At 36.9% G+C, this 24,948-nt stretch overlaps 1 protein-coding gene across 5 annotated transcripts in view; it reads left to right on the top strand.

Moving 5' to 3' along the window:
- The window catches only part of ATP7A (ATPase copper transporting alpha), a 121,259-nt gene that overhangs the window by 47,516 nt on the left and 48,795 nt on the right, over positions 1–24,948 (top strand). For all 5 annotated transcript variants that reach the window (XM_087426475.1, XM_087426474.1, XM_087426472.1 and 2 more), the window contains one exon: positions 7,656–7,793. In XM_087426475.1, coding sequence (XP_087282601.1) covers positions 7,656–7,793 — 138 coding nt within the window. Of the gene's footprint in view, positions 1–7,655; positions 7,794–24,948 lie in introns of those variants that run through there.

The raw sequence follows: 24,948 nt of genomic DNA, 5'->3' as shown, positions 1-24,948 counted from the left end.
TTGGCAACAGCTGCTCTGGTTTGAGGAAGGAAGATGAAGTTTCTCAGGGCAGTGACTGCTTATTTTTACGTATAGATTATTTGTAAATCATAGATTACCAGAATGTAAAAATCTTTGGCAGTGTAGTTCATTAGAGATCATGATTTTTTGACCTTGAATAAAGGCTGATTCAAGTCCTTAAAAACAAAAATTAGACAAAATGTATTCTTTTATATTGAGTAGATATTGTAAGTCTCTTTATGTAAAAATAGGTAATAATTTAATACTAATTTCATAAGAAGAATCAGTGGACATAAATGAATTGTTAATTATTGCATTTGGAGTATCTTTAGCTATAACTTTAAAAGTAAATAACACAAATAGACTAATAATTATGAATCTATTCAGATCAAGTCACACTATAAATTACAATTTTCCATAATTAGTGCTAGTTGAAATTAAGACTGAGAATGGTGGGCCTAGGGATAAATTTTTCTTTCAGCTTTTCTAAGAATTTACATTTTAAAAATGAATAGATATGGAAAACAGTATGGAGGTTCCTCAAAACATTAAAAATAGAACTATCATATGATGCAGAAATTCCATTTCTGGGTATTTATCCAGAGGAAATGAAACCACTATCTTGAAAATATCTGCACCTCCATATTCATTGCAGCATTATTTATAATAGCCAGGAAATGCAAACAACCTAAGTGTCCATTGATGGATGAATGGACAAAGAAAATGTGGTATGTATATGTGTGTATACACACACACACACACAGACACGCACATTATTCAGCCATAAAAGAGAAGGAAATCTTGCCACTTGCAACAGCACGGATGGACCTTGAGGGTATTATGCTAAGTGAAATAAGTCAGACAGAGAAAGACAAATATTGTATGAGCTCACCTATATGTGGAATCTAAAAAGAAACAAATTCAGGCCGGCCCGGTGGTGCAGCGGTTAAGTGCAAGCGCTCCACTGCTGGTGGCCCACGGTTTGGATTCCGGGCGCACCGACACACCGCTTGGCAAGCCATGCTGTGGTGGCGTCCCATATAAAGTGGAGGAAGATGGGCACGGATGTTAGCCCAGGGCCAGTCTTCCTCAGCAAAAAAAAAAGAGGAGGATTGGCAGATGTCAGCTCAGGGCTGATCTTCCTCACAAAAAAAAAAAAGAGAGAGTAAAAAAAACAAACTGATAGATACAAAGAACAGATTGGTGGGTTGCCAGAGGTGGGGGGTGGGGAGTGGGTGACATGGGTGAAGGTGGTCAAAAGGTATAAACTTCCACTTATAAGATAAATAAGTCATGAGGATGTAATGTACAGCATGGTGACTATAGTTAACAATACTGTATTGTATACTTGAAAGTTGCTGAGAGTAAATCTTAAAAGTTCTTATCACAAGAAAAAAAATTTATAACTATGTGTGGTGATGGATGTTAACTAAACTTATGGTGGTGATCATTTTGCAACATGTACATGTATCAAATCATTATGTTGTACACCTAAAACTAATATAATGTTATATGTCAATTATTTCTCAAAACACTGAATAGAGGCAGCAAAAGAAAAAATAGATACATTGGACTTTGTCAAAATTAAGAACTTTTGGGCATCAAAGGACTCTGTCAAGAGAATGGAAAGATAACCCACAGAGTAGGAGAAAATATTTGGAAATCATATATCTGATAAGAGATTAATAACCAGAATGTATAAGGAAGTCATACAACTCAACAACAAAAAAACCCTATTAAAAATGGGTAAAGGGCTTGTATAGACATTTCTCCAGAAAAAGATATACAAACAGCCAATAAGCACGTGAAAAGATGTTCAACATCACTAGTAATAAGGGAAATGCAAATCAAAATCATAATGAGATACCACTTAACATCTGCTAGGATGGCTAGAATAAAAATATCAGATGATAACAAGTGTTGGTGAGGAGGTGGAGAAATTGGAACCCTCATACGCTGCTAGTGGGAATGTAGAATGGTGCAGATGCTTTGAAAAACAGTGTGGCAGTTCCTCAAGCAGTTAAACAGTCATCATATGAGCCAGCAATTTCATTCTTAAGTATACCCAAGAGAAATGAAAACACAAAAATTTGTACATGAATGTTTATAGTAGCACTATTCTTAGTAGCTGAAAGGTGGTAACAACCCAAATGTCCATCGACTGACTAATGGATAAACAAAATGTGGTGTATCCGTACAATGGAATATTATGTAGCCATAAAAAGGAGTGAAGTACTGACACATGCTGCAACATGGATGAACCTTGAAAACATGCTAAGTGAAATAAGTTATTCACAAAAGACCACATATCATGTGATTCCATTCATATGAAATGTCCAGAAGAGGAAAATCTATACAGAGAGAAAGATTAGTGGTTGCCAAGCATTGAGGGTGGGGGGCTTGGGAGATGTGATAGTTAAAGGGTATGGGGCTTCTTTTTGAGGTGATGAAAATGTTCTAAAATTGACTGTGGTGATGGTTGTACATATCTGTGAATATACTAACATACACCTTAAATGTGTGGAATATATGATATGTGAACTATATTTCAATATAGCTGTTCAAAAAATGGTGCTGGGAGAACTGGACATCAACATGTAAAAGAATGTAAGTTGGATCCCTCCCACACACCATATATAACAATGAACTCAAAATGGATTTAAAGACCTAAATGTAAGAGCTGAAACTACCAAACTCTTTTTAGAAGAAAACATTGAAGTAAATCTTCTGTTATGGCTTTCGATATGTCAATGGTTTCTTAGATATGACACCCAAAACACAAGCAACAAAAGAAAAAAATAGATAAATTGGACTTCATAAAAATGAAAAGTTTTTGTGCTTCAATGGATGCCATCAAGCAAGTGAAAACAATGAAGTACAGATACATTCCACACATTGTTAAACCTTGAAAATATTATGCTAAGTGAAAGAATTCCACACACAAAACCACATATTGAATGAATCCGTTTTTATGAAATGACCAGTATAGGCAAATCCAGAGAGAGAGAAAGTAGATTCATGTTTGCCAGGGGCTATGAGCAGAGGGGACTGGGGAGTGACTGCTGATGGGTGTGGGGCTTCTTTTGGGGGTAATGAAAATGTTCTGCAATTGCATAGTCATTATGGTTACACATCCTTGTGAATATTACTAAAAACAACTGAATTGTACACCTTATAAGGGTGAATTTTATAGTGTGTAAATTATATCTCAAAAAAAGAATACATATAATGAAAAAATGTATGATGAAAACCAATTAACATTTGAAAATAAATTATCTCCAAGAAACTTCTGTGGTTTTAGATATTTAGAAATTATATTGGTGGTCTGGTTGTTCAAAGCTCCACAGAAACCAGTTGAAGAAGTGAGAAGAGTCTACTAATCATCTTGCTTTGTTAGGAGCGGAGGGTGTGGTTCAGCAGGAGTTTCTGTTTGTTTCTCTGAGCTTAGCAAAGCTAAGATGATGTAGTAATCGTTTCTATATCATTTGGAATAAATTAATTGCAAAGAAATATTTTAGTTTACATAGTTTTTTCTGTAAATTTTATTTATTTTGAATTGGTTTTATATTCACATAATTCAAAATGCAAAAGTTTCCTCCCTGCCTCAACCCTCAGCCCCACCACCCTCTTTCTCTCCCAGGAGGTAACTCACGTTACCAATTTTTTTGTGAGAATATCTCTAGACTTCTAGAGATATTTTTACATAGTATGTTGATTTTTTAAAAAATTCCATTTTGTAGTTTAGCGTTTTAAAAAGAAGTGACTTTTGGGGGAAAATGGAGTCAATGTAAATCATGATATTTTTAAACCTGCTTTTGAGTTCTGTATTTGGCCATTGTGAATTTTGACAAATGAGTGTTAAAGAAACATTTTGATATCTTTGATTTTTGATTATGGTCACACAACAGGATCTTTATCCAAGGGTAAGGGAACCTCCTAATGAATTGGATAAGTGTTATTGGACCTAAGACTTGTATTTTTATTTCTACTTCAATTCTAGGTGATAGTATCTTCATAATTGATTATTTCCTGCTCTTCTTCCTTTCCCTCATCACTGGTTTGGGTGACAGTTTTACTTTTACCTCAGTATTGCTCTTCTTCTTATACAAAACTTGATATTTTTCCGGCCGGCCCCGTGGCTTGTCGGTTAAGTGCTCGCGCCCCACTACTGGCGGCCCGGGTTCGGATCCCGGGCGTGCACCGATGCACCGCTTCTCCGGCCATGCTGAGGCCGCGTCCCACACACAGCAACTAGAAGGATGTGCAGCTATGACGTACAACTATCTACTGGGGCTTTGGGGAAAAAAAGGGGAAAAAAGGAGGAGGATTGGCAATAGATATTAGCTCAGGGCTGGTCTTCCTCAGCAAAAAGAAGAGGATTGGCATGGATGTTAGCTCAGGGCTGATCTTCCTCACACACACAAAATATATATATATTTTTTTCAAAACTTGATATTTTATATATAATTTGCAATCTTTGTAAGATAAATGCAAGTTCTTTGCACTGAGCTAATATATTCTTCCAAATATAATTTTTCTTACAGAAATAAAAATATTCTACTTAATGCCCTCTAATGTACCTAAACACAAATAATCTACGGTGCTGATGGGTCTCAGGGCAGGCTGCCCCAAAATATGCCAAAGTGGCATTTTTATTATTTTGAATTAAAGTTACTTGAAAAAAAGCCGGTGCAAGAAGAACACCCTGACCTTCCTTTGTTCCCCTGGAAACAGGAAACGAAACTCCCTTGGGAAGGTATCCTCCCTATGCTGGGAGGCTGGAGAGCATCCTTATCATTGGAGATAGGGAATTCTGGGCAGAGGAAGCTGTATAAACAAACTTTGTTACTGCTTCATTAATTTGCTACCCCAAGCAGAAATCCTTTGTTTTCGGGGCCGGCCCGTGGCTTAGCGGTTAAGTGCGCGCGCTCCGCTGCTGGCAGCCCAGGTTCGGATCCCGGGTGCACACCGACGCACCATTTCTCCGGCCATGCTGAGGCCGCCTCCCACATACAGCAACTAGAGGGATGTGCAGTTATGACATACAACTATCTACTGGGGCTTTGGGGGAAAAATAAATAAATCTTAAAAAAAAAAAAAAAGAAATCCTTTGTTTTATCAAATCTTCACAAATAATTGTTTCTTTGTCTAAAAAGGTATATAAACAGCCTTCTTTGGTCACTTCTTAGGTCCCATTTCTATGAGACCTGCATATGTACAAATTAAAAAAAAAACTTTCCTGTTAATGTCATGTGTCAATTTAGTTATTAGACCAGCCAAAAGAACTCAAGAGGGATGGGGGGGGAAATTTCCCCCTCCCCGTCAGTGCTCTAAGAGAAGCCTTTATTATTTTTTTATTTTTTTTTTTTAAAGATTTTATTTATTTATTTTTCCCCTCAAGGCCCCAGTAGATAGTTGTATGTCATAGCTGCACATCCCTCTAGTTGCTGTATGTGGGAGGCGGCCTCAGCATGGCCGGAGAAGTGGTGCGTCAGTGTGCGCCCGGGATCCGAACCGGGGCTGCCAGCAGCGGAGCGCGCGCCCTTAACCGCTAAGCCACGGGCCGGCCCTAAGAGAAGCCTTTAGATATGCATTGGGAAGTCTCTTTATTTTTTCCTGAATAATTTCTTAAGCCTGATTCTGGTGCTGCTTTTATCATAATCATTTCACACTAGCTTCTAAACAAAAGAGTTTTATAGAAATATGTTCTTAGTTGTTGTTTCTTTTCTTATAATTGATTTAATGTAATTTTCTTTGTTCCCCTTTTCCCCTCTACTCTTTTGGAAGCTATATATTCTATTTCTAGTCTCCTACCAGTTACCGTTAAATTTTTAACATGTTATTCTTAACAAAATCTAAGGTTTATCTCTTTCTCTGTATACATTCCAAACAAGACCAAGGAACTTAGAATGCCTCAACTACAAACTCCCATCCATATTATTGTGTTCTAGTATTTTAGGTCCACCGTGCTTTTGTGTGTGCAGACGTGTCTGTGTCTTTGTTTGAGTAGATAATACATTCTCATGGTACAAAATTCACAAGATCCAAAAGGGACTAGATCTTAATTGTTCTCACCACAAAAAAGAAATGATAATTAAGTGATGTGATAGAGATGTTAGAAAAGAGTGGTAATCGTATTACAATATATAAATGTATCAAACCAACACACTGTACACCTTAGACTTACACAATGTTTTATGTCAGTTATATCTCGATTTAAAAAAGGTACAACAGGTTATACACCGAAAATTCTTTTTCCCACCCTTATCCCCTAACCACTCAGTTCTCCTCACCCTGTTCCATGGGATATATTAGGTTGATATACATGAAATTACCAATATTCAACTATTTTTTTTTAATTTTATTTATTTATTTTTCCCCCAAAAGCCCCAGCAGATAGTTGTATGTCATAGCTGCACATCCTTCTAGTTGCTGTATGTGGGACGCGACCCCAGCATGGCTGGAGAAGCAGTGCGTCGGTGCGGGCCCAGGATCCGAACCCGGGCTGCCAGCAGCGGAGCACACGCACTTAACCGCTAAGCCACAGGGCCGGCCCTATTCAACTATTTTGATATGCAACAATGGCAACTTCATTTGGTTCAAACTAATATCAGTGAAAAAACAGATTCTTGCCTTCATGGAATTTTCATTCTGGTAGGAAGTATATTAGTTAATTATTGCAGTGTAACAAATTATTCTAAAATTTAGTGGCTTAAAACATTTATTATTTCACAGTTTCTGTGGGTCATGAATTTGGAAGTGGTTCAGGCTCAAGGTCTCATGAGGTTGTAGTCAATATGTTGGCTGGGGCTGCAGGCGTCTAGAGGCTTACCTGAGTCTGAAGGATCAGCTTCCGAGACGGTTCACTCACCTGACTGTTGGCAGGAGGCTTCAGGTCTTTGCTGGTTGTTGACAGGAGGCCTCGATTTCTCGCCACATGAATCTCTCCATAAGGCTGCTTGAATGTCCTCATGACATGGCAGGTGGCTTCCTGCAGATTGGGTCACTTAAGAGAGAGGAAAAGAAGGAAGCCACAATGACTTTTTTTTCCCTTTCCCACAGTGCCTTTTATGACCTAATCTTGGAAGTCACACCTTGTTGCTTCTACCGTATTATATTTGTTGGAAGCCAGTCACTGAGTCCAGGCCACGCTCAAGGGGAAAGGAGTTCAGTTACACCTCTTGAAGGAAGGAGTAATGAAGAATTTGGGAATATATTTTAAAATCACCGCAGGAAGACAGATAATAAGGGATAAATATAATAAGTAAATTATGGAGTATATTAGAAGGTGCTAAGTTCTATGAAGAAAAGAAAAAAAAATAGAGCGGAAGTAAGGGGAATCAGAGTGTGTGTGTGTGGAAGGGATGTGGGTTGCAATTTTAAACAGGGTGGTCAGTGTAAGACACATTAAGAAGGTTAGATTTGAGTAATGCCTTGAAAGAGATGAAGACATTAGCTAAGCAAATATCTGGAAGAAGGAAGTCCCAAACCAATGGAATAGCTCAAGCAAAGGCCCTGAGGTGGGAGAATGAGGTGAGAGAAAAGAATGCTGACCATATTTTATTAGTAGTATATTTTCAATTGGGGAGGTGGGGAGAAAGTTGAGGAAGAATTATTTCCACGGCAGAAATTAATGAGTTCATTGTTTCTAATAGGAATGTAAAGAAATCAAAATGGATCCAAGTGTGGGTGTGAATTCTATCACCATCTCTGTTGAAGGGATGACATGTAGTTCCTGTGTTTGGACCATTGAGCAGCAGATTGGAAAACTGAATGGTGTACATCACATTAAAGTAAGTTACTCTTTGGAAATAGTGAAGTCAAATGCTGTTGTTTGGAATTCTTCTAGGAAATTACTTCTAACACCAAAAGAGAAGCAGACACACCGACACACTTGTCAATAAAGACTATCATACTTCTAACCCTGAAGCGAAATAACTTTTTTTTGGCCCATTAAGTTCTCTTTTTATAAAAAAATAAGAAATTATATTTTTTTTCAATTTAAAAACATCTGAAGGACTCTTGACATTATTATGGCTATATATTTATAGATTTATATTTTATAAGCATATAGATGCTGATATACTCTTTATTACTCTTAACCTCATACTGAACTAAAGTATATGTTCTTAGAGAAAGGGTTGTGGGGTTTCTTTCTCTTTTTTTAGCATGACAATTATTATGGTAAATAATAATGTAGTCCTCCTTAAGCACATGCATACAAGGTGTAACAGTAATTTTCTAAACATTTTCACTTCATTTTTTTTTTTTTGTGAGGAAGATTAGCCCTGAGCTAACATCCGATGCCAATCCTCCACTTTTTGCTGAGGAAGATTGGCCCTGGGCTAACATCTGTGTCCATCTTCCTCTACTTTATATGGGATGCTGCCACAGCATGGCTTGACAAGTGGTGCATTGGTGTGCACCCAGGATCCGAACCTGTGAACCCTGGGCCACTGAAGTGGAGCACGCGCACTTAACTGCTGCACCACCAGGCTGGCCCCTCACTTCAATTTTTAATTGCAAAAATAAAATTGACTTTTGTTAGACCATCTTAACATATTTTTGCTATAATTTGTCTCAGAATCTTACTTAGTAAAAAAGAGTAGTTTATCTGTATATTCTAATTTTTCTGCAATGAACATGAATTATTAATATAATTATTATAAATAAATAAGAAAATCTAAGCAGCATTGTTTAGCACCTTCTAAACAAGAACCAAAAGTACCAAAGTCAACACAAGACTACCCCAAAGGGAACATAATGATACCATTCCCCCTCATATCCTGTAAAAAATATATTTGAATGTTTCCTGTACTCATTTTTTGACATAGGGATAGTATGTTAAAGCTGCAAGGGGTCTTAGATATGACTGAAATAGTCTAACCCCTTCATTTTACAGATCAGCAGACTGAAGCCCACATAATGAAGTGACTTGTGCTAAATTACACAGCTACCTAATACCAAAGCAAAACTAGAACTCAAGTTCCATGATTCCTGGGCCAGTGTGTTTTCTGGTCATACATTGTCTACAGATGCATTTTAATTTGCATATGGTTCTCAAACTTGGCATCTCCAATTTATTCTCTCACATAACTTCTGAAAAAAGCAGCCTAGTATTTAATCATAAAGGTGCCTCTTACCACCAAATTGCTGTTTTAGCTCTGTATCACTAGTCTATAAATTCTCCTCAGAATAATTCTAGTATTTTTAGTATGAGAAACCTTGAATTATGTTTTGTCATTTTCTTTTTAATCTTTTTATTTCTACGTTCATAAAAATGTGTTTGATTTTAAAGTCTTTGGAGTAAAAAAAAATGTTTTGATTAATCTTTATACTATAGTCCAGGTTTCTCAATCTCGGCACTGTTCACATTTTGGACTGGATAATTCTTTGTTGTGGAGGGCTGTTCTGTGCCTTGTAGGATGTTTAGCAGCATCCCTGGCCTCTACCTACCAGATGCCAGTAGCCTCCCCTCCCACTCGTGACAACCAAAAACGTTTCCAAACATTGCCAAATGTGCCCTGGGGGAAAAACTGCCCCCAGTTGAGTCTCTTCTCAAAGAACCTACCATACACACTTTGGCTGTTCAGTTAATCTTTGATGATGGTGAATTGATTTATCGAACAGGCTCACTTGCCCCTTGCTCTTCATGTTAGCTTCTTATGGTTCTTTTTGCCAGTTACAGGTATAGTGAGTGGTGGTTCTCAAACCACAGCATGAGAATCACCTGGAGGGCTTGTTAAAACATAAATTGCTGGGCCCCACCCTGAGAGTTTAAATTTAAAACCCAGTGAAATTTAAATTTAACTGGGTGTCCTGTATTTTTATTTGCTAAATCTGGTAACCCTACCTTGAAGTCATCTTTCCCCGTTAATTTTAGCCCCTTATAACCACGGACTTATTTTTGTCCCTGTAAGTTTTACTTTTTTAAAAACTGCCATATAAATGGAATCATACAGTATATAGCCTTTTGAGTCTGACTTCCTTCACTTGGCGTTATGCATTTGAGATCCACCCATGTCATTGCATGTATTACTGGTTCTTTCCTTTTTTATTGCTGAGGAGTATTCCATTGTGTGGATGTACCACAGTTTGTTTACCCATTTGCTCGTTGAGAGATTTGGATTATTTCCACTTTTTTTGTGATTATGAAAAACAGTACTCTGAATGTTCACATACAAGTCTTGGTGTGGACATATGTTTTAATTTCTCTTGGGCAGATTCCTAGGATTGAATTTGTTCCATCATGTGGTAAGTGTATGTTTAACTTTTTGAGACACTCGCAAATGATTTACCACAGTGGCTGTACTATTTTATTTTTCCACCAGCAAAATGTTTGAGAATTCCAGTTTTTCCACATTCTCTTCAACACTTTGTATTATCAGTCTTTTTAGTTATAGACATTCTAGTGGGTGTATAGTGGTATCTAACTAATTCTCATTTCCTTAATGGCTAATGATGTTGAGCATCTTCTCATGTGCTTGTTAGGCATTTGTATACCTCCTTTGGTGAAATGTCTGTCAAACGTTTTGTCAAATTTTTAGCTGGGTTTTTTGTTTTCTTATTATTCAGTTTTGATTGTTCTTTATGTATTCCGAATATAAGTTTTGTCTTAGATATGCATTTTGTAAGTATTTTTTCCAGTCTGTGGCCTGTCTTTTCTCTTCAAAGTGTCTTTTCGGGGCCGGCCCGGTGGCGCAAGTGGTTAAGTGCACGTGCTCCACTGCAGTGGCCCAGGGTTCGCCGGTTCGGATCCTGGGCGCACACTGACACACTGCTTAGCAAGCCATGCTGTGGCGGCGTCCCATATAAAGTGGAGGAAGATGGGCACGGATGTTAGCCCAGGGCCATTCTTCCTCAGCAAAAAGAGGAGGATTGGCAGATGTTGGCACAGGGCTGATCTTCCTCACACACACAAAAAAAGTGTCTTTCCCAGGGTGGAAGCTTTTGCTTTTGATGAATTCCAATTTATCCACTTTTTTCCTTTATCGATCATGTTTTTGGTGTCATATCTAGGAAATCTTGGCCTCACCCAAGTTCACAAAGATTTTTCTCCTATGTCTTCTTGTAAAAGTTTTATCACTTTAGGTTTTACATTTAGGTCTATGATCCATTTTGAATTAATGTGTTTACATTGTTATATATGAGTTGAAGTTAATTTTTCTTATATGGATGTCCAGTTTTTCCAAGCAGCACCATTTGTTGAAGTGCCTATTTTTTCTCCATTGAATTGCCTTTGCACCTTGTTGAAAATCAATTGACGATATATATTATGGATATATTTCCGTATGTTCTGTTCTATTCCATTGATCTGTCTGTGTGTCTGTCCTTTGGCCAATAAATACCATACAGTCTTGATTATTGTAGCTTTATAATAAATCTTAAAATCAGATAGTGTGATTCCTTAACTTTGTTCTTTTTCAAAATTGTTTTGGCTATTCTAGTTCCTTTCCTTTTCCATATAAATTTTAGAATCAGTTTATAAGTTTCTACAAATATATCTGGTGGGATTTTGACTGAGATTGTGTTGATTCTGTAGATCCATTTGGATAGAATTAATATCTTAATAATATTTGGTTTTCCAATCTGTACATGTGATATATCTCTCCATTTATTTAGGTATTCCTTGATTTCTTTGATCAGGGATCTATAGTTTTCAGCAGCCAGCCCTTGTGGTCTAGTGGTTAAGATTTGGCGCTCACTGCCACTTCCTTGGTTCGTTTCCGATCAGAGAACCACACCACTCACTGTCGGTTGTCATACTGTGGCGGCTGCCTGTTGCTGTGATGCTGAAAGTTATGCACTGGTATTTCAAATACCAGCAGGGTCACCCTTGGTGGACAGGTTTCAGCAGAGCTTCCAGACTAAGACAGACTAGGAAGAAGGACCTGGCCACCCACTTTCACGAAAGTTCGCCATGAAAACCCTATGAATAGCAGTGGAGCATTGTCTGATATAGTACTGGAAGGAGAGAGGATGCCACAAAAAGACTTGCTAGGGTTCTGCTCTGCTGTACACAGGGTTGCTAGGAGTCGGAATTGACTAGATGGCACTAACAACAACAAATAGTTTTCAGCATGCAGATCCTGGGTATATTTTGTTAGATTTAAGTTTAAATATTTTGTTTTTGAAAGATGTTTAAATGGTACTATTTTTTAAATTTCAATTTCAGTTGTTCATTACAACCATATAGAAATGCAATTGGTTTTTGTATGTTGACTTTGTGTCCTAATGTTGCTAAACTGACTTATTAAATCTATTAGCTTTTTTGTAGATTCCTTGGGATTTTCTACATAAGCAATTTTGTCATCAGGGCGTAAAAACAGTTTTATTTCTTTCTAGTCTGTATGTCTTTTATTTCTTTTTCTTGCTTTATTTATTTATTTATTTTTTTTTTTTAAAGATTTTATTTATTTATTTTTTCCCCCCAAAGCCCCAGTAGATAGTTGTGTGTCACAGCTGCACATCCTTCTAGTTGCTGTATGTGGGACTCGGCCTCAGCATGGCCGGAGAAGCGGCACGTCGGTGCGAGCCCGGGATCCGAACCCGGGTCGCCAGCAGTGGAGCGCGCTCACTTAACCACCAAGCCACGGGGCCGGCCCTTTTCTTGCTTTATTGAACTGTCTAGAACCTCCATTACAATTTTGAATAGGAATGGTGAGAGTGGACATGTACCTGATCATAAGGAGAATACATTCAGTCATTCACCATTAAGTTTTGTATTAGTTATAGGGTTTTTGTAGATGCCCTATAATCAGGTTAAGGAAGTTCCTAGTTTTCTGAGAGTATTTTTATTTATTATTATTATTTTTTTGTGTGAGGAAGATCAGCCCTGAGCTAACGTCTGATGCCAATCCTCCTCTTGTTTTTTTCTTGAGGAAGACTGGCCTTGAGCTAACATCTGTGTCCATCTTCCCCTACTTTATACGGAACGCCGCCACAGCATGGCTCGACAAGCAGTGTGTCGGTGTGCGCCCAGGATCTGAACTGGCGAACCCCGGGCCGCCACAGCGGAGCACGGGCACTTAACTGCTTGCACCACTGGGCTGGCCCCGAGAGTTTTTATTTTTAATCATGAATAGATGTTGAACTTTTTCAAGTGCTTTTTCTGCATCTAGCAATGATCGTATTATTTTTCTTCTTTAGGCTGTTAATATGGTGAATTACATTGATTTTCAAATGTCATACCAGCCATTCATTCCCAGGATAAGCCCCACTTGGTCAAAGAATACTTACTTTTAACCACTGCGCCACCAGGCTGGCCCTAAATTCTTTTTTTTTTTTTTTTTTTTTTTTTAGGAAGGTTAGCCCTGAGCTAACATCTGTTGCCAATCCTTCTCTCTTTGCTGAGGAAGACTGGCCTTGGGCTAACATCCGTGCCCATCTTCCTCTACTTTATATGGGCAGAATACTTACTTTTAATGAAAAATTTCAAACATGCACAAAAGTGGAGAGCCTAGTACAAGGAACCTCCCTTGTACCTATCACCCAGGAGAATCCTTGCTGTTCCTTTTCATGACATTCTCATCATTTGAATTTGATAATGTATTTTACTGCTGCTTCTAAGAGTTGATCTAGGCCTTCCTGCCTGTTGTACTTTGCTGAGGTAGAGGTCCCTGAGTAGAGGACTGGAATTTCCTAGTATATCTCTAAGCAATTTCCAGGCCTTTTTGCTACCCACCCCCCACCCACTTTTCCTTGTCATTCTTCAGGATTCTTAGCATTGTTTGGAGCGTAGCTCATTTCAGCACTCCTCGCCATGCTTCATTCAATTTTATTCCCCACCTGTTCTCCCCTATTTCTCTCTAACTTGTATCTAAGGGTCCAAAGAAAATATCTCCTTCTTGCCAGAAGTTTGGGGGTTCATTCCTACTATAATGACAGTAACATATGGATGCTTTTTCTTATGTATTTTACTGTGAGTTGCTGACTCCTGAGCATGTTTATTTTCACTGCCAGGGCTTAATGAGTCATTTCCCAGATGTGTCATTTTTAACTGAGTTGTGACTTCATGTGTATAATGTACTTATTATTTTCATACATTATTTAAGTTTTCAGCATCATTAAAACAACTTTATATTGGTGGTGGTTCTATTTACTGAAAGTTTTCTGTAATTTTGCTTTTATACAGTATTCATTACAGTGATGGTGGAAAGTTAATGCAACTTTGGAATTTGATCAGCTTGCATCAATCCTAAAATGGTTTTCCTGTGACTAGTTCAGATCCACATGCAAAAGATAAATTTTTAGATACACTACCCAAAGCAGATGTTAATATTCTAAAGGGAGCTTTGTCCAACTGGACATTAGATTTAAAATTAGGGATCTGATGGATTCTTTCTAATAATCAAAACCTCATTATATTTTTAAGTGCATGAATCATTAAATTGGAACTAGAATATTTTGTGTATCTTCAGATCAAATATTTATGGGAGCTCTGCCTTTTAATTATTCTTAATCTCAACATTAATTTTTACCCATTTTTTCTTCAGAGATTTCAGAATGGATTTGGCTTTTCAGTGAAGTACAGGATTTATACTTTCTTGTCTCTATAGTATTCTTGTCTCTGATTCAGACTTCTCATCAGACCCTGAGCAAATTGGCTTCAGTTTGCCTTGTTTTTATTATTAAAAAAAAATGGCTAATTGGCACATCGTGATTCTGTAGGAAATTTGATACAAAATTTCCTTGATTCAAGTCATGTGAAGTGTGGTGCCAATATGTGGGTAATTCTTTTCCATGTCTGAAACTGTAGGTGACGTTTTCCATGTCTGAGTTTCATATCCCTCTTAGTCAGAGAGGGCAAAGTAAACTTTAGATCCATTTTACTATTTGTATGGGGGGAAAGCAGTATTTCTTATTTGTTGACTACACTACACACTCCGGTCAACTAAGACTATGTTGATGGTTGTGGCTAGAAAAGCTTTACTTAAATAGTGTAACGTGCCTTCTGCTACACTTTCTGTCCTGTAGGCATCCATTCATATCTTTTAGATATGAATTTTCTGCTTTCACATGCTCCGAAAGTAGGATTTCCTTTTATATTCACCATCTACCTTGGCATAACTCCAGTCTTAGAGGCTTCCACAATGCTGCCCTCCCCCTTCCTCATAAGGATGCTGCTGCCTTTAATTTGCTTTGGGGAGGGAGCTAAGTTGGAAAGCCTGAGAGGTGACAGGTAACTATTTAATTTATTATACTGCAGGTTTTCTTAAATGAGTTTTTATCTTCAAAATATTCACATTTATAAAATCATTTTGTAATTTTTTTAACTAATCATAACTTTCCAAAAATTAGATGTATATTTTGCAGTTTCTTGATTAGAAAAGAGGGATGGCAAAAGTAGCTCTGCAACCTTCAGTCCCAAAGCCTTAAAAATGAGTTGTTTATTTTCGATGAGTAATAAGTATGACACCTGCACTTGATTGATCCTCAAATGAAACCAATTAAACCTCCTCCACTTGATCTAAGGTGGCTAGTGCTGGGGGCCAGAATAGAAGCTGAATTGTACTAATTAAATGTCTGTGCTAATTGCAGTAAAGCTATTTTAACCATCTAGAAACTAGTTCACATAATTTTTCTCCAAGTGACTTAAGGACTTACTGTCCACTGACAACTAATGCATTTTCTAAAACCCTCAACTCTCTGTTTGGCAAACTATTTTAGATTAAATTTTTTTTTGCCAACATATCCAGGTATAACTAAAGGACTACATTATGCTTTGACATTTGCAAGTACATTCCTGTATAGATTTTCCAAAAAACTCTATTGCACCCCACTTTATATGTAAGGCTGCTGTTTCCACTGCATATTCTCAGAATTCACCTCTGCTTCATAAGGCCTGTTTAAGGTCAGAAAAGTGCAATTGAATTGGTTTAAGATGTAAAGGAAAAGTAGCAGTGAAAGCACTTTGTGTTATCAGCAGTGATTCATACGGATCCTAGTGACAGATACTTAAGGCTGTACTTTCCAGGGAACATTCATAATTTGATTGCTGAAAATAAAAGGAAACACACTTTTTCTGCCTTTTCCCGCTCTGCCTCTCCTCCTTCAGTTAGTTAAAAGCCCTTAAGATATAGAGTATATTAGTGACCTTTCTTCTTTTTTTGCTTCCTTTAAAAAATATTTTACTAAATGTTAAGTCTTCTAGGCCCAGAGACAGATTTATTGTGAAGTTAATGAAGCTTAAGTTTCAGAACCCCTCACTTGCTTGACCCCTTCTGAGACCCTGGAAGGAGTCTTAGCAGTGTGTTCACATGGTTATGTGTTTTTGCAAAAGTAAAATATTTTAACCACAATCCTTTAAGTCCATTGTCTATTTCCACTTCGACTCCTGTTCTATTAGACTTCCCCCTTGTGTTGGGTGGTATTGGATGTGCCATGGGCATTTTGGGGATCTGGCTAAGGGGAGGTTGAGTTGGGAATATATTTAGTTTGGGGTTAGTAGGATATTTGGCTATATGTGGTTCTTAGTCACTTCTGTGTATAGTGAAGTTTTTGCTAGGAATTCTGGTGGAGGAATCGTCTCCAATAATACTCTTACCACCCATGGTGCCAACTCACCCAGCATCATGACATAAAGGTGTAGGGCCCAGTGTAAAAGTGGTAAATGAATGTTATCAAATCAAAGAGTATTTAAGACTAGTCACTGCATAAGTAAACTTTTCTAAAATGTCCTGAAATCTTATAGCTTGTGTATGAAAGAAACTTGATCGTTTTCCCAAATTTGACAACAGCTCTAAAAATTTGTTAATATCTAGTTGTGACGTTGAAAAGAACTTTTGTAAACCATCATTAACAAAAAATATTTTGACGTGTAGGCAAGACTGAATTATCTTTGTTTTCTCTATATAGAAAATGATTTTACAAAATCATTGTCAAATGAAGCAGCAATCAGTATACAGTCAAAAATATAGGAAAAGAAAATATTATAGAGATGTATCAGGCATTATTAATAAAAATGTTATTTTTATGGATTTATGGTATATAGTAGCTTTTAAAAATTTGTGACTTGTAATTTTGTTACTCATTCAGAATATTTACTTTTGTACAGAATTTTATTTATAGTTTTGTATTATTTTTCGTAAAGAAGGCCCCTCAAAATGTGTCAGTTTCAGAGGCCACAAAAGTGGATTCACTCTTTCTAGGCACCATATAGAAAATTGTACCTGTCCAAACATAATTTATAGTCAGAATGCAGCTCAACATGTTAATACATAAATATTGGTCACTTTTTAATGAATGTTAAGGTTTAAAATTTCTGGATCATAGTTTCTGAGATTACAGTTAAGACTAATGTGCAGTCAATTTAGAAACCAGATATGGAGAGGACATTGTTTTGACTAAGTCAAGCAGCTCTTGTAGAGTTTGGAATAAAATTCTGATATAAAGTATTGTAATTGTGATGTCAATTGACTGGGGTTGCTTTATTGAAAAACATGCTACAGTGGAATAGATTAGAGCTTTCATTAACAGAATTCAAGGAGAGTGAATAGTCAAGAAGTCTCTAATTTTGGAATAAGTAGAATGAACATGATTATTTCTCTTTGAGGCTTCAGCATTTAAATACATTTTGAGAATTGTGTCTTAAATTGTGAAGTTTGTAAATAAGTGTAATACTCTTGTTTTTCCTGTCAATGTCAAGACTGTAGACTTTAAAGGGATTAACCTGAAGTTTAATTTAATCACCTCAGTGGTCTGTTCAGGGAAAAAAATAAAATGGGCAGATAATGTGAAGGTCTTTCTCTGGTATCATTTGGCCTTTTTGAAAGTGGAAATGTAAAAACAAATTTAATTAGATATAAGTACTGAATGACTCCAAAGGTTAATGCCTTATTAACAAATTACTTTATCCTTGAAACTTATACTGCTAACTTTTTGAGTGCTTTTTCCGTTTACTCAGATAAAGGCTATAGTCCATTCTCCTAATATAGACTATCCTTTAAAAAAATGACCACCTAGATGCTAGCAGTTACTAGATTGATCCTGTGCATGAATACACTCCTTGCTCCCCTTAAAATTAACTGTTTTTTTTTAATTATTGAAAAAGTAACACATGTACAGGGTAAAATACCCCTCGAAAGGAAACCAGTTATCAGTTTGCTATGTATGTATCCTTCCAGAAATAGATTATGATTTACATGTATATATATATGGATGTGTATAGATATACACACACACATATACATACATCTCCCCTTTTTATATAAATGGAAGCATACTATACATATTGTTCTGCACATTGCTTTTTTCACTTAGCAAATATATCTTAGATGTTGTTCCATATCAGTATATAGAGATCAGTCTTTTTATTTCTATTTGAAACATTTTTGTTTGTTTCCTAGCTTTTGCTATGGCAAATGATAGTGCATTGAACATTGTGTTTTTCAAACACTGCATTAGAGTAATATAGGCATTTTGTTTAATATAAATACCTAGGTAATAATCATCCATCCATGAGGATGTAGAATCAGGTATTCAAAGAGGCTTAGGTTTCTGATTTAGTTGAACTTTATCCCAAGGATCAAAGAAAGGTCAAATTCAAGAGAAAAATCTAGCAGTGGAGGAATTATGTGAAGAGGAACTTTCACTATTTCCTTTGTATAACTTTGTATTTAAATTTTTATAATGAATAATCATGCATTAGTTGTATAATTTTTGAAGCAAAATAAAAATATATTAGCAATGGAAATTCTGACAAAGCACTCAGTTTACAGATAGTTTAGTTCATGAAAAACAATGCTACAGCTTAAAAAAAACCAAAATCCCTGCATCTTTTTCATTTTAAAATATTTAGTTTTTGAGTTTTTAGGTTGGTTTTGATCTATTAGTCTCTAGACTAAGGCTTCCTCTTACGATATTTTAATTTTCAGTATCCTATATTGAAGCATCAAAGTAGAATGTTACTCGATTAATATACACCCATTATTTTTTTCAACAAACAATAATAGAATTTGTATTGAGATGTATGTAATATAAATGGGATTCCTAGTATGTATTATAGTTTTTAGTTGAGTCAAAAATATATTGAGTGGTGAATCATACATATTTCATGAATTATTTCACTTTTCTGACTTCAGTCTCTGTAAAATGGCAGAATCCTTTCAAGCTCTCAAGCACCTCTGATTACCTTAATGTTGAGTTGTTATGAAAATGTAAGAAAGTGGGCTGTAAACCATCTGAAGACTCCAACACTGACAGAGCAGCGTGCTAACCTGAATTTACTGTGATGACATATAAATTAATTCCTGGGAGGATAAAAAGGAATTTCAGTGTGCTAAAACTTGAGCCAAGGACCTTTCCCAAAGTGACTTTTAAAAATGGTGAAATGTTAGAATGTACTGATTGTTAATCCTGCTAAAAACCCAAAGAAAATATATCTAAACTATTTTTAATTTAAACTAGTATGGGAGAAGATATGAAATGTAGGGGGAAAAACAAACATAGAACTAAAATTTGGTTCTAAAACTAGAAATATTTCATGCTTTTCAGGGGTTTTTATTTATAAGCCACACATTGCTCAAATCATAGGCATAGAATTTTAGTTTTTCAAGGAAATTGAAGATCATCTAGCCTCATCATTTATAGATGGAAAGAGCATGGACTTTGGAGTTACATAGACCTGTGTTTGAATTCTAATTCTTTCATTTCCTTGCTGAGTTTCTTGGGCAATTTATTCAATTTCCTAGCCTTCATATAGGAAACTGGATCACCTTTTATTATCAGATGAGAAGGGATACAAAAGAAAAAAACGTATTAATGACAACCCAAGAAGGGGTAGTTACACAGTTTTTAGCTTTTATAGAAAGTTAGTGCTGGGCCAGCCCCGTGGCTTAGCGGTTAAGTGCGCAGGCTCCGCTACTGGCGGCCCGGGTTCCGATCCCGGGCGCGCACTGACGCACTGCTTCTCTGGCCATGCTGAGACTGCGTCCCACATACAGCAACTAGAGGGATGTGCAACTATGACGTACAACTGTCTACTGGGGCTTTGGGGAAAAAAAGGAGGAGGATTGGCAATAGATGTTAGCTCAGAGCCGGTCTTCCTCAGCAAAAAGAGGAGAGTTAGCATGGATGTTAGCTCAGAGCTGATCTTGCTCACAAAAAAAAAAAAAAAAAAGGAAAGTTAGTGCTAGAAAGGATTATCTAGTCCGGTATTTCAAGAAACTGAAGCCCTTCCAGTTAGGGTGATTTGTCCAAGACTTTAGCTTTTATCTAGCTTGAGAATAATGACACAGCCTTTGTATAGTGAAATTAATAAAAGAAACCTCAGGCCGGCCCCCTGGCTTAGCGGTTAAGTGCGCGCGCTCCACTGCTGGCGGCCCGGGGTTCCGATCCCGGGCGTGCACCGCCGCACTGCTTCTCCGGCCATACTGAGGCAGTGTCCCACATACAGCAACTAGAAGGATGTGCAGCTATGACGTACAACTATCTACTGGGGCTTTGGGAGGAAAATAAATAAATAAATAAAATCTTTAAAAAAATAAATAAATAAATAAAAGAAACCTCAACTAAATTGGAGTCAGAAAGGCCTGTAGGGGGAGCTCTTATGCCCTATCATACGTGGTCAGTTACTCTAAACAGGAAAAGACGTAGGCTTGCATCTCCCATAGGAAGGTGTTGACTACTTTACTACACAGCAGAAAGAAGAAAGATATATCTCCCCCCTGGGCAATAGCCCAGCCAATGAGAGACTGTAGCAACCCAACCAATGAGAAACCTTTACGTTTTGGACTCCCAGTTTCTTTCAGTGGACTCTTTGTTTATTATAGCCCCTACATACTCTCCCTTTTCCTCTGTAAGAGCAAGCCCCTTCTTTTGTTTCTCTGGTTTTGCATGTGGTCCTCTGTAGCCTGTATATCCAGAATTGCAATTCCTCTGCCTATTCCCCGTGGTTATTCCCGAATAAACTTGTGCTGGTGAAACAACTGGCCAATTTACATTTTAAGTCAACAGTGTGTTTATGTAAACTATACAGAAATCACATGCAGATAAAGTATACTGTGCCTGAATTTCATGTTTAGACATTTCAGTAGATAACGAACACCATACGTATTAAAATTGGATCTTTGTAATCCCTGTGGATGGTTAGTCTGCACCGTCTACAGCACTGTTAATGCTGTTGAGCTGACAGAGTACGTTTGATTTGTTTTCTTTTATTCTCTCCTGTCTTCATCTAAATATAGTGAATAGTCCTCCACCTTGAGTCCTTCTCATGAGCCACACCCATAATTTATAGACGGTTATATGTTTAATTTCAGAGGAACTATTGATGTAATGCAAAAATAGTTTCCCTGAAAATAAAAATAACAGCATTGGTTCCTAATGAAAGATTCTGAGAAAACGACAAGCTGTTGAAACTTTGGAACAATGTGAGGAATAGGCGGAGGTGGTTTTTGTTGGCAAGGATCATGTGAAAGGAGAGCGGTGCAGACCCAGAATCAGACTGCTGCCAGCAATTTCCGTTTCTACGGAGTCTGTGCCTGGTTTTGCTCACCATTGTATCCCTAGCAGCTTGCACAGTGCCAGGCACATAATAGGCACTCAGTAAATATTTGTTGAATAAATAAATGCTATTTTAGCTTCCTGCCCAAGGATTTGGCATCCAGAATGGTATTATGATAATCACTATGTGAATTTCCTCTTAAAAGAAACAAAGGTGCTGCTTGTTTTTGTTTCCTTTGAGACATTAGGCTTGAAAAATCTCTTTGATATCTAACATTCAGAGGAAAAGTTGAGTGCTGTTACCCCAAATGGAAACATTTTTGTTTGTGTTAAGTGTAGTTGGCCAGTTTTAAAACACACAAATAGAAGTTAATAAATAAGGAAGTGTTTTCTGGTCTGCAGCATGAAAACAACATAGGGTAATACAACTTTTTTGTATAATATTTTATATACATAGTTTCCTTTTGTCTTTGTTAAATAGAAGATAGGCTAAAGCAGTAGAAAGTATAACAAACCATCTAGTTGCAAAATGAGTTTTGCTTTTAAAATCAGTTTTAAGGGCCGGCCCCGTGGCTTAGCGGTTAAGTGTGCGCGCTCTGCTACTGGCGGCCCGGGTTCGGATCCCGGGCGCGCACTGACGCACCGCTTCTCCGGCCATGCTGAGGCTGCATCCCACATACAGCAACTAGAAGGATGTGCAACTATGACATACAACTATCTACTGGGGCTTTGGGGGAAAAATAAATAAATAAGTAAAATTATTAAAAAAATAAAACAAGTAAAGTCACTTTTAAGAAAATTTCTCGAGTATGTTGGTAAATTGACATTTTTTTGGGAAAAAAGATTAGCTTAAAACCAGATCTTGTTTAAGAGATACCAGATACAATGTATTTAAACCAAAGGGAAAAGAATCCTCCTCCCTTCTTTAGAAGTTTGGTATTTTATCAGAAAAATATGGTAGTACCTAGAGTGGTACTGTCCATTGGAACATTCTGATATGATAGAAATGTTCTATATCTACCCTGTCCTATATAGTAGTCAGTAGCCAAATTCGCAATTGAACACTTGAAGTGTGGAATGCAACTGAGGAACTGAATTTTTAATCTTATTTTTTTAAATTATCATATAGTAAAATTGACTTCTTTTTGGTGTATACTTATATGAAATTTTTTTTTTAGTTTGGTGAATTTTAACACATGTATAGATTCATTTAACCACCATCACAACCAGAACAGCACAGTCCCATCACCCCCAAATTTCCCTTGTGCTGCTCTTTTATAGTCACGCTTCCCCGACCCCTCATCTGTTTTCTATCTTCCCATTTAGTTTGAATGTTTAAGTTTTTTAAGTAATTTTCTTAATCAGAAAATCATTGACCTCAGGAGAGTGAGATTAGAGTTTAAAAAAGAATCTCTTTGGGGCCGGCCCCGTGGCTTAGTGGTTAAGTGCGTGCTCGCTGATGCTGGCAGCCCGGGTTCGGAGCCCGGGTTCGGATCCCGGGCGTGCACCGACGCACCGCTTCTCCAGCCATGCTGAGGCTGCATCCCACATACGGCAACTATGACGTACAACTATCTACTGGGGCTTTGGGGGGAAAATAAATAAATAAATCTTTAAAAAAAAAAATAAAAAATAAAAAAGAATCTCTTCAAAGATACAGACACAAAAGCCTTCATTTTATGGTGGCTGTATTTATATTGCATCTCTTTCAAAAGTATATGTTCAAACTACATGTGGTTTGGCTATTCTGCAGCTTATTCATGGAAAATGTTGTACAGTGTATTCCAAAACAAAATTATTTTCCCACTTCTTCTATTTTGATCATTTATGCTAGTGATCTCTTCCATAACTAAGAGCAAGCTGATGAGCTAGAATTATCAGAGTCTTAGAAACCTTCCATGCCATGGGCACATTTCAAGATTTCACCAAATACATAGCCACTGATTACCAAGCTAGGGGAAGAAATAAAAATATAAAGTTAATTAAAATAAGCGAAAGATTTAACTATATAACCATTGTAGATAATTTAAAGTGAGATTTCCTACTCTGAATTACTTTTAATTATATTTTGGAGTTGTTTTTATTTTATGGAACAAAGCTTTTCACCAGAAATCTATAATAATAATAATAATACCCATATTTTAACTGCGTTTAGAACATTAATATCCTACTGCCTCTCAAAATCAACAGGTCTAAAACTGAATTCATCATCTTTCTTTACCCTCCATTCTAACCTCTTAACTTCCTTCAGTTTCCCCCTTCTGTCTCTGATAACAGTTAATGGCATCATCTATCCACTGGCCTACTCTAGAAACCCGTAAGTCATCCTAGTCATCTACTTTATCCTCTATAACCTCCATGCTAGGTCTTGCCCATTTGTCTGGAATTCCCTGCCTCATATAGCCTTGCAGATTTTTGTTTGTCCTTTAACCTCCAGGTATTATCTCCCCTAAGAAGCTTTTTCTGACCCGTATTCTCAGGGATGAATAGGTATCCGTTTTCTGTATTTTCTGTTCTAGTATTGCTGTTATGTGACTATGTCATGCTCAGCTTTGTATCCTGAGAATCCCGGTTCCTGGCAATGTAATAAGTGCTCAATAAATATTAGTTGTTCAGTGTTTACTTTTATATAACTCGCTGCTGCAAAGAGCTGCTTTCCTATCTATTTACTCATATGATCCTTATAAGAACCCTGGAAGATAATAGGGTGTATTTCCCCATTTTTCAGATGATAGAGCTAATGAGCGTAGTTGGCTAATAAGTGGAGAATTGACACCGGAACGCAATCAAATCTTCTGACTCCCAACTCAGTGTGTGTGTGTGTGTGTGTGTGTGTGTCTACGTCATAAATCTTTGTAAGATGTCATCCAAAGAGATGCCTGCAGTCATGGTAGTAGTTAAATTATATACGGCAGATGAGCTTTAAGAATACAATCATTGTTTTTATAATCGAATCAGGCAAAACAATAAAGGTGTTCTTATTTGAACGAAAGTTAATACTAGACTGTAGTGACTTAGAAGGATATAGGAGTATATGCTACAAAATTCTATGAATATTGCGTTCATTCATAAACTAGCATGTTGATGCCTTTTCTTGCCAACAAAGTTACCTTAATTGGACATTTTAAAAGTTTGACCTTCATTTCACCTTTTGTTTTCTGTAGCTGATCCTGTCTCATATATTACCTTTTGAATTGGTAGAGTGTGAAGTATTGGAGTAATTTGTGAAAAGAGATGATAGGAAAGAGTAGGTTGCACTGTGTTGTGAAATTCTAGGGTGTATTTGTCCAAGCACATGTTTCAAATGCCTGATCAGTACCTGAGTCACGTACACCTGCATATAGCTTTACCATTCCTATATGTACACAAGACATTTTGTGTTTCTTTTCAAAGAGAATAGTAAAGATGAGAATAGAGAAACTCCATTAGATTGAATTGTTTCATTCTTTTTGAATGTGGTGCAACGATTGCTATTTTTAAGTTGTATGTCATGTAATTTAATTA

This window comes from Ceratotherium simum, chromosome X (assembly GCF_057802395.1).
Source record: "Ceratotherium simum simum isolate JZ-2026a chromosome X, ASM5780239v1, whole genome shotgun sequence".
Classification (NCBI taxonomy): Eukaryota; Metazoa; Chordata; class Mammalia; order Perissodactyla; family Rhinocerotidae; genus Ceratotherium; species Ceratotherium simum.
The sequence above is the reverse complement of the archived record's forward strand: the minus strand, read 5'-3'. Positions and strand labels throughout refer to the sequence as shown.